Source organism: Coffea arabica, chromosome 5c (assembly GCF_036785885.1).
Source record: "Coffea arabica cultivar ET-39 chromosome 5c, Coffea Arabica ET-39 HiFi, whole genome shotgun sequence".
Taxonomy (NCBI): domain Eukaryota; kingdom Viridiplantae; phylum Streptophyta; class Magnoliopsida; order Gentianales; family Rubiaceae; genus Coffea; species Coffea arabica.
The window spans coordinates 9569160-9580432 of NC_092319.1; the positions used below are offsets into that span (position 1 = coordinate 9569160).

At 38.0% G+C, this 11273-nt stretch overlaps 1 protein-coding gene across 1 annotated transcript; it reads right to left on the bottom strand.

The window, feature by feature from the left end:
- Positions 1 to 6749: 6749 nt before the first annotated feature.
- On the bottom strand, positions 6750 to 8362 carry LOC113690255 (anthocyanidin 3-O-glucosyltransferase 2-like). The gene has a single exon (XM_027208093.2). It carries the CDS (start codon positions 8262 to 8264, stop codon positions 6834 to 6836), a length of 1431 nt encoding a protein of 476 aa, XP_027063894.1. The 5' UTR covers positions 8265 to 8362; the 3' UTR covers positions 6750 to 6833.
- Positions 8363 to 11273: the final 2911 nt, after the last annotated feature.

Here is an 11273-nt window from a genome sequence, read left to right on the forward strand (position 1 = left end):
CCATAGCCCACAGTTATTGCAACTCTCCCCAGGGCTCCCCACTGGGCCGAAGTCGTTTCGCTTCCAAGACATGTGGCTAAATCACCACGGTTTCCTCATGGTGGTTCGCCAGTGCTGGGATCAACCGACTGATGGATATGGAATGTTTCATTTTTTCCTCAAATTGAAACGTTTAAAGCAAGCCTTGCGTACTTGGAACCAAGATGTATTTGGTAATATTTTCGAGAAAGTCTCCAAAGCTGAGGAGGAAGTAAGGCTAAAGAAGTTGCAACTTGAGGTGACAGATTCGGATGAGACTCGAGTGCAATAGAGTCAGGCCCAGGTTGCACTGCTGAAATACCTAACTGATGAGGAAACTTTCTGGAAACAGAAAGTCAGAGTGAAGTGGCTGAGGGAGGGCGACGCAAATACTCGGTATTTTCACTCCCACCTGTTGGATAAGCGGGCACGGCTCTCGATCAGCAGGATCTGCAATTTAGAGGGTGAGGTTGTTGAAAGTGTAGATGACATTGGGATAGCGGCAGTGGCTTTCTTTCAATCGCTGTTAGCGGAGGTTCCACCAATAAACAACACTGCTATTTGCAGGCTGCTAGAGGCCATCCCACCTCTTGTTATCCCAGATCAGAATGCGCAACTCATCCAGGAAATTACGCTAGAGGAAGTGCGGCAAGCTGTCTTTGAACTCGATGGCCAAAGTGCTGCGGGTTGTGATGGATTTTCGGGTAGTTTTTACAAGCGCTGCTGGGATATAATTGCACAGGATGTCCTCCAAGCTGCTCGGGAGTTCATGTGTGGTGTCCCAATCCCGAAGGGAATAGCGAGCACTCTGATCCTCCTATTGCCTAAAAAGGAGGCTCCGCATTCTTTTGCGGGCTTCCGGCACATAAGCCTGTGCAACTTTATCAACAAGGTATTCACCAAAATCCTGAGCAACCGTTTAAAAGTTGTTCTCCCTAACGATTATCTCTCTTGAGCAATCGGGCTTCGTCAGTTGCAGGGATATTGCTGATAATATCTTGCTTACCCAGGAGCTGGTGAATTCCATAGACAAGAAGGCCCGGGGTCACAATGTCATTTTCAAGTTAGACATGATGAAAGCTTTTGATCGAGTTTCGTGGGATTTCCTCTCCCGATTATTGCTTCAAGTTGGCTTTTACTCCCACTTTGTCTCTTTAATTATGAACAACCTCACATCTGCATGGTTTTCAATATTGGTCAACGGTCGACCTCATGGTTTCTTTCAAGTTAAGCAGGGATTGAAGCAAGGCGACCCGTTATCCCCCTTCCTCTTCATCTTGGTGTTTGAACCTTTAAGCCGAGGGGTTAATAACTTGGCTCTGCAGCGGAAGTTACAGCCTTTTGCTTTGGGCCGCCACTGCCCGACGGTATCGCATCTGGTTTTTGCAGACGATATAGTCATTTTTACTCGGGGGGACAATCGCTCGGTGTAGTCTCTCATGGGCTTCTTGGAGTTGTATCAACATGGCTCCGGTCAGCGAGTGAACAAGGATAAAAGTTTCTACATTGTCTCTCCGAAGTGTCCTGTAGCGGCTAAAAGGCTTCTATCTCGGAGAACCGACTTTCAATATAAGGGACTTCCTTTTGTCTACTTGGGATGCAAGCTTGTGAAAGGAAAAAGGAGGATGGAGCATTTTTAGCCTTTGATTGATAGGATACAGGCTAAGTTGGCTGGATGGAAAAACCGGCTCCTGTCGCCAGGGGGACGGTTAATTCTCATTAAGCATGTGCTATCTTCTATACCCATCTACACTCTGGCCGTCTCAGAGCTCCCGCGAGGTGTGATTAAGAGGATTGAAAAACTAATGTCCACTTTCCTTTGGGGAGAGGTTGAGGGACATGACAAGCGTCATTGGAGGAAATGGCAAGCATTGTGTAAGCCTACCCAAGAAAATGGCCTAGGCCTCCGTCGTTTACAGGATGTCCAGGATGCTTTTGGGTGCAAGCTATGGTGGAAAATACGCACTTCAGATACCTTGTGGACTAGATTTATGCGTGCGAAACATGTCGCAGTCACGGAGCATCTAACCACTGCTCCTGCCATCCAGACAAGCTCAGCTGTTTGGAAGAGAATGTTGCGAGTTAGGGACTTCGTTGAGGAACATTCGCAAGCCTTGATTAAGAATGGGAGTGCTTCCTTCTGGTATGACAACTGGATCGGCTCCGGTCCGTTGGGCAAGCATCGCTTGCACATCCCCTCCCCGAACCTCTGTCTTCGGGATGTATTGCACGATAACATTTGGCACTTGGATCAGGTGAGCCTTTCCAGCGAGGAGATGTCGCATATTCACCATTCACAGGTGCGGCTCAGTCCGGGAGCTGCTCCTGACTGCCTAATCTGGTGTCCTACTTCGCATGGGGGCTTCCAAATATCTTCTGTGTTGGAGAGCCTTCGTGATCACTCTCTCCCAATGCCTTCCCGCGTGTTGCTCTGGAATAAACGCATATCGCTGAAAGTTTCGGTATTCATGTGGAGACTACTTAATTGCATTCTGCCTTTCCCCGACATTTTGCAGCGGTTGGGCTTTAATTTACCCTCCAAGTGCCCTTACTGCGAAAGTACCGACACACTAGCCCATTGGTTTGTGGAATGTTCTTTGGCAACCCAAGTGTGGGGAAAGCTGGAAAAATTGCTAGACATCCGGGCACCTTCTCATCATGATATCATACTGAAACTTCAAGGCTGGTGGAGCAACATTTCAGGTAAATCTGCCATGGCAAAGCTGTCACACATTGTCCCCTTATTTGTCTGCTGGGAACTTTGGAAGGCACGTAATCGGGCCATTTTCGATGCTACTACGCCGTCGGCAACTCATGTTGTGCGCCAGATCCTGCGTTTGATACATTTGGTGGCCCTTACTCACCCTCTCTCCTTGGCAAGCATGGACGATGACCGGCTTCTGAAACGGGGAGTTGTTCCTTTTCTTAAAAAGGCAAAATCTATGCAAGTCCTATTTCTTGCATGGGCTCCGCCTCCTGCATCTTACGTCAAGCTCAATATTGATGGCTCTTCAAGTGGTAATCCTGGAAACTCTGGCGGCATGGCCACATCCTTAGTGCTTTCTCCTCCTTTTACGGGTTCCGGACGAATATGCAAGCAGAGGCCATGGCTCTTCTTGAGGGTTTACATTTATGTATCTCCTTGGGTATGCAGTACATAAAGGTGGAACTGGATTCTCTTGTTCTACTAAATGTCATTAATGGGGAACGCAGGTGCCCCTGGCGCATTGATGAGGTGATAGCTAGGGCTTGAGTAGCCCTTCGTCAAGCTTCCTTTGAATTAACACATTGCTACAGAGAAACCAATGCTGCAACGGGCAATTTCATCTGGCGACTCGAAGGTTTTTGATGCCCTCTCTCTTCCTACACTCACGACAGGCCTCTGTAAGCTAGACTCTAGGCAGTACCCCTACATTCGCTATGTAAGAGTGTGATCGCCCCAAACTTGTAAGGGTTTATTTCTAATAAAGCTTTGAGGGGTGGCGTCCCTCCCCCGGTTTGGGGTTTTGCCCAAAAAAAAAAAAGATTAGTTGTGAGATAAACATTTCTTAATTTTAGAAATGTAAAATTGTAATAAAATAGTATTCGAACTTTTGACAATTTGAAAAGCTCCTTATCTAAAATTCTCTTTGCAATACATGTAGACAGATATAGATGTTTTTTTTTTAGTGGTTGAATGTCATATTCGCGAACTATCTGCAAAAAAAAATAAATTTGTAGACTAAACTAATTTTGTTATACCAACTCTGTTATTCTTATTATTGTATTAATTGTTATGCTATTTTTCTCATTTTGTTAGGTCTACATTAATGCAAGTTTAATTCCTATTATGTCTCGTGTCCCAGAAAATACATATTATCCTATTCAGGTGGATACGTCCAACTGATAATCAAATTGATGCTAAAAATTTAGAATGAATAAGTTGCTTTTGCATAATGATTGGAAAGGTTTCTTGAGACTTTATGAATGAGGTGTCTTGTGTTTGCCAAAAGAATTTGTAGCATATTTTTGTATTGGAAATGGAGTTAAAACTTGCTATGGGTTACTTTTCTGTATTTCAATTTCATCATAAAGGGTAATTTGTTGTTCAACCTAATTTCATTCTGATTTTATCTAACTAATAAATTAATGTATGCAAATAGATAATTTATGGAGGAAAGCCATAAGTAGCTGGTGCTTTATTGAAAAATGGATTTATTTTTATTTTATCCAATAAATTCTTTTATGCCAAAATGGGTTATTTGTTCTTATAATGGAGAAAAGTCATAAAGAACTAATGTTTTATTAGAAAACAGGTTTATTTTTATTTTATTCGATAAATATACTTTTTAATGGAAAGGTAGGTATTGTGTTCTTATAATGGAGGAAAGTGACAAAGAGCTAGTGTTTTATTGAAAAATAGATTTATTTTTATTTTATTTTATCCACAGATTTTGTTATGGTACTTTGTTCTTATAATGGAGAAAAGTTATAAAGAGCTAGTGTTTTATTGAAAAATGGATTTAATTTTAGTTTAGCCGATTAATAAATTTTGTTTATGTAAAAATGGGTATTCTGTTCTTATAATGGAGGAAAGTCATAAAGAGTTAGTGTTTTATTGGAAAATGGGTTTATTTTTATTTTATTCGATAAATAAATTTTTTTGTTTATAAATGGGTACTCTGTTCTTATAATGGACGAAAACCATAAATAACTAGTGTTTTATTGAAAAACGAGTTAATTTTTATCTTATCTGATAAATAAATTTTTTTATGAAAAAATGGGTACTTTGTTCTTATAATGGAGAAAAGCTACAAAGAGCTAGTGTTTTATTGCATAAAAGGTTTATTTTTTTTCATCCAATAAATAAAATTTTTAAGGGAAAACAGGTGTTAAAGAGGTGGTATTGGATAAAAAATGATACTTTAGAATACCAATGGATAACAGTTAAAACACAATCACAGATTTGGTATTTTAAATAATGAAGAATCGGTTCCGTTTGCATTACATATTTTTCGGGGTATTGTCAAAAACAGCACTGTAGTCTTCGAACGTGAAATACAAATACTGTACATATCTGCTATTTCTTTCCCTTTTAGACCAATCCTTTTGACTTATGTGCTTTTTGATAAAAAATTTCAATTATTTTTTTTAATTTGCAAAAAATAAATTAATTCTGTATAAATCGAAAAAATTACTATTTCAATTATTGGCACTTTGCTCATGCTTTGGAGGACTAGTAAGAAAGCCATGAAGAACTGGAATTTTTATTAATGAAAACTTTTTCCATAAATGGCATGATTTTTATGACTTTCCTTTATTATATGTCAAAGTACCAGTTTTTAACCAGTATTTTACATCTATTTATTTGGTGCTTTAAACAATGCTATTCAGCTGTATCTTTTCCTTTCAGACCAACTATTTTGACTTGTGGATTTTGGTGCTCTGCGCACAAAAAATTTCGCTTACTTTTTTTTTTTAAACTGCAATAGAAAAAATTTACTTATGTATAAATTTCAAAAATACTAATTTTTTCACATACGATCAAATATTTATACAAGTATATTAATATTACTTACTAAGTAAGGTACTCAGTTTTAATCATTAATAAAACATTTTAGTGTTATTTTAAATAACAATAAAATATGGGCTTGGCATAAGTTTTTAAAGCATAATAGAGAATTTTTGCCATAAATTAGCATGTTTTTGTCATTAATGAAATTTACTATGTTATAAGTAAAAATGATTATTTATGTATAAAAACATACTATTACTTCGAATAAACTTACTCCCTCAAAAGTATATTGAGGATAAAAATTGTAATTTATCTCTTTAAAAAGTATGTTTCGTAATATTTTCAATTCACGTTTTGGGCTGCAAAAATTACTAGTTTATTACGTTAACTTACTATTTTAGATGACAAACTTACTTCCTTATTTTTACGTATAATCCTATTCAAGTGGATAAGTCCAACGGGTAATCAAATGGTTGCTAAATTTATTATAATCTATTATAATAAGTTTTTTTACCATAACAATTGTGATGGGACCATTTTCCCGGATATTTAAGCTGAACACTTGGTCACTAAATTTATATATGTATATAAATATAATGAAGGCTTGAATCCTTTCGTTTACCTCCACTTTTCCTTCTTCCAAATTATTATCCCCCACGCGTGTGCGATAATCATTTAATATTTTTTAAAATTTTGGTACCTTCTTTATGCACATTTTTTGTCCAAGGCATTTGCAACATTTTTCCAGTCGTAATGGGTACATTTATAAATATATAAATGCCTCTAGTTTTAACATGCAAAAACACTTCCTGCCCCAACTTATACGAAAATCAGTGTATTTTTTAGTTACATCCGCAGACAATTCTCGTATATTTCCTCTTCACGCGCTGTACAATAATTTAACGCCTCCGTCTTCCTACCATAAGCAGGTCCCACCATAAAGGTTTCCAGAAAGCAAGTCGAGTATCATGAGCAAAATCTTATGTCCTTCCTCCCAGGAGTCTTGTCAGTCTGCAGTTTTTATTTTCCTCGGTGGTCCACTTCCCCATAATTAAAATATGTATTAGAGCTACAAACTACAAAGTAACATGTAAATGACTAGAATGGTGCCGTGACTAGAATGATTAGAGTACTGTTCTGGGATTAGATTTAATTAAACAAATTTCGTTTCCGTGAAAAAAAAAAAGAGACTAGAATGGTGCCGAAGAAATTATCCGGCACGCCTAAGAAGCAAACGGAGAACACAGACTTGCAAATATTATTAATTATAGCAGAGTTCATAGACTTTGGTCCAATGACAGATGTCAGATCGGGTAAACGGTCATTGAATATAATCTATGACATCATCTAGGAAACTTCCCAACGAAGCGGAGGATGCTCCACCTTCATTGAGTGCCAACCTGCTCTTCTCTTTCATTCCCTTTACCTTCTTTCTGATTTCATTCTCAGGATCCATCAGATGTTTAATTGCCTTTTCAATCACATCTGCAGCCACAATCTCGGTGCTTGGCTCGAGAAATTTTTTTTTGAAATCCATTTTGATCTCCACAGCCATCCCAAAGTCTTTCAGCATCTGGAAGGCATTCAGCTGCTGCTCAGCATGAAGTGGCCATGTTGCCATTGGAACGCCGTACCAAACGCTTTCCAGTGTTGAGTTCCAACCACAATGCGAGACAAAACCTCCCACAGCAGGATGGGACAAAACTGCAGCCTGTGGTGCCCATCCAATAACTTTTCCGACCTCTGCAGTTCGCTGCAAGAACCCATCTGGCAAGACTTCTTCCGGGTTCTCGTACTCACCTGGAGACTCAAACTTTCCTTTAGGTGGAGGCCTTCTCAATGACCACAGGAATGGATATCCGCTGCGCTCGAGTGCATAGGCAATTTCCTTCACTTGGTCACCATCAAAACAACCTTCGCTGCCAAAGCAAAGGAAAACAACAGAACAGTCAGGCTGAAGATCAAGCCATTTCATAATTATCTCAGTTTCTTGATTTTGGCCATTGCTTCCCTTAAGATTCAATACAGGTCCTACAGCATACACTGGTGGGATGGTTTTATCATTGGATAAAGCCTGTATTGCATGGGATTCTAACTCAAGAAAAGTGTTAACTATGATTCCTTTGGTCTCCCTGTATCTTTTAGCCTGATTAAGGAACATGTTGCCTCCTTCCTTGTCGAACAGTCCAGATGGCAAAACTTTAACTGGAACAAGATTGATGTAAGTCGGGACAGCTAATTCAACTTTAGAATTCTCGAAATCAGTGACATCTTCTTTAAAATCATCTCTCAGACTTTGCAAATGGAATACAAGACCAAGCATTGCAGCACCAGAAGTATAAAATACATAGGAGGGAACCCCAAATTCGTTGGCTACATCAATCATGGAGGTGCAGAACATGTCTATGACGATTCCAGCGAGATCAAAGGAGGCCGAACTAGATATTTCAGCAAGGACATCCCTCACCCTGCTTTTATGATCTTCAATAAACTGATACAAAAACAAACTAGGAGATGCCGTTTGTGAAGCAGACTCATCTTTTGTGAGCTCAACAAACCTTATGCTAGAATCTGAAGCTTCTGCCTGAGAATCTGTGTTGCTAATCACCTTTGTTTCAAAGGGAAACTTCATGATCAGAACTGTGATCGATAAGTGTTCATTACGATCAATAAGAAGCTTTGCAAGCTCAACAGTTGATGCTAAGTGGCCCATCCCTGCTGAAGGAATGAAAACCAGGTCTGGTTTCTTCATTTCTCGCCTCTTCTCTGATTTGACTTCCGTAAATTATTTGATTGAAGATGGAAATCAAACCTATGTAAGAGCCTTTCGACTGTCTACCTAGCTTTTGAAACAAGTTTGTCTTGAGTATTTTGTCCTTGTACTCCAAGGCTTGGGATTTATACTTCTATCAATCCACAGTAGTCCAAAGGAAAACTAAATATTTTGACCTGGTAACAAGCAACTGAAGTCATGGCTCACATCACCAGGAATCGAACTGCATGTGCAAAACTGAAATGATTCCGTCAATTCTCATCAACAACGAAAGGAAAGGTTAAAAAAAAAAAAAGTAAAAATTGGTTGTCGTATTTTGCAAGGTTTGACCACATTCCATCAAAAACATGCCACGTGTCTCTGTAGTGGGCTACACTTGCTCCATTATCCTTTAGTGGGCCAGGGCTGTTTACTTCAGGAAGAGTTGGATTAGTCGTCTATTGTAAATATAAAAATTTAATTCTTTAGAAAAAAAAATGATCAATTTTTGATCCCTAACAAATAAAAAAGGATCCATTTTAGTCTTTTGCACTTTTCTAAGCAATTTTTGGCCGAACTATTTCACGCACGCATTACGTACCCAACTTTTAAAAGGTAAAAAAGGCAAATCACTTCAATATTAACCAAAAAATATAGACAAATACTTGCATGAATTTGATCCACCACCTAGATTGTAGATCCCTTAAACAGAAAATAGCCATATCACACCTTGCATATAATAATATTCAAAAAGTCTTCAAAAGTTCAGGTCAACTTGGTCTCTTAATTAAATGAAAATAAAAGGAGTTTGACTAAAGAAATCAAATGCACGATCAAAAAACTTTCAAGCAATTATTGTATTTGTCTCTAGACCATTCGGATCCAGGAAGGGATGAAGAGAAGGTCGAGGGAAGAAAAAATGAGTTTGAACCCAAGGAGAATAAAAGGAAAGGAGATTGAAGTGAGATGAAGTGAATCCAAGAAACACCCCTCTCCAGATCTTGATTTTCCTTTTAACTCTTTTAATTAACTTTTTCCTGCTAGTTCGTCTTATTTCAAGGATGATTCTTATCTTCAGATCTGAAATTGGGGGCATTCAGACACTTTCATTGGTACAATTTATGCTGAAGACTTCAAGTGAGAAGTACTACTTTTTAATGGCTATTTTCTATTTCAAAATTTAGTTGCTCTTCATGGATAGATTTTCACCTTGTCCAATAATGTATAATAATAGATATGGTGGATGTTCTACCAAAGGTGGGGAAAGAGTAAAAAGCATACGAAACTAAGGAGACATTGAGAAAGTTTTTTTTTTTTTTTTTTTAATGATATTGAATATTTGGTGGCCTTTGGGAGATCTTCAGAAGCTATTGTTGGATATTGGATAAGCTATAGGAGGATGCTAGCGGCAAGAGTTAATTGGGGTCTCCTTTCTTTGTTTTATCCTTTTTTTTGGAAGAAAAAAGTTTGGGGTCTAAGATTCTTGCTTGATGTTCTGCATCTTGGTTTCTGGGTTCTTGTTTATATCTCAGATGTTGCAATTCTTTTCCTCCAAATTCTTCCTTTCCACGTATGAAGAGGAAAGCCCTCTATTTAACGCTAATTAATAGGGGTGGACAAAATTATCCGCTAACCCGAAAACCTGTCATATCCGATCCGATCCAATTCGAAAATTAGGATATTCGATTTTTATTATTTGATAGGGTCAAAAGAGGGTCGGGTATCCGCTAAGATGCGGGGCGGGTTAGGGTCACATAATTAAAAATTTGCGAGTACCCAATTTGCCCCGCACATATATATATATTTTTTATTTTTATTTTTATTTTTGTACACACACTATAAAATAATAAGTTAGAACTAAATAAGTAATTTTATTGAACAAATTGCATTACAAATATGAGAGACTATAGTTTATTTACAAGATTCATTTGTAGAGGCCATGATCTTATATATTATAGAAAAAAGTTTAATTAATGTGGAACATATATATTAAAAATTGTGCTACTTGTTTCAAACTTTTATTGATTTTGAATTCTTTTAATTTTTTTCCTTTATCTTATATTCTCTTCACATGTTTGTTTTTTGGTGGAAAAAAAATTTATTAAATTTTAGATGAATGTGTAAAATATAAAATTAAATTGGTATAAATTATTTTTTTAAAAAAATTAAATGATAAATGGGGCGGGGTAGGTATCCGTTAACCCGACTGTATCTCAGCGGGTACCCAATTATAGAGTATCCGTTGATATGCGGGGCGGATAAGGGTCAGAAAATGGCTGACCTGCAAGGTGCGGGTCAAGTTAGCTAAATGGTGAATGGGACGGGTACCCGACCCGTGCCCACCCCTACTAATTAATTAACACCATACAAGCATTTTTTTCCTTCCTTTCAAACTACTGACGGAGCAAATTTTTCATACTTCTGCCATTGGTGATAAAGCTTAGATTTAGGGTTTGGAAGAGTTGAAGGAGGTTGAGGAGTAATGGTCCCTCACATTTTTTTGATCAACTTTAAAGTAGTCTACAATTTTTACCCTTTAAAAATTGCACACGTGATGTATGCATGACACATTTCGACCAAAAATTGCTTGGAAAAGTGTAAAGGGACTAAAATTGATCCTTTTTTATTTGTTAGGAACTAAAACTGATCATTTTGGTTATGAGGACTAAATTTTCACATTTGCAATATGTGAGGGATGATTGGTGTGATTCTCTCTTCAACTCTAATACTTTGACATGAGAACACATCTCCTATTCCAACTCCTATTTCACTTTCTATTCCACTTCTCCTTGTCGTGCAGTTGGGATCCTCTATGTTATTATTCGGTGCCAAATCTAGTATCAATTCCACTTATCACGTGATGGTAGAAGAAATTTAAATAAACAGCACATAACAAATTAAGTAAACAGGACACTTGGCATAAATATGGAAGTGGCATTGAATTGCCACTGGAAAAGTGGCACTGAGGATCTCGTGTGCTTATCGTGTCGGCGTCCTTTAATAAATTAA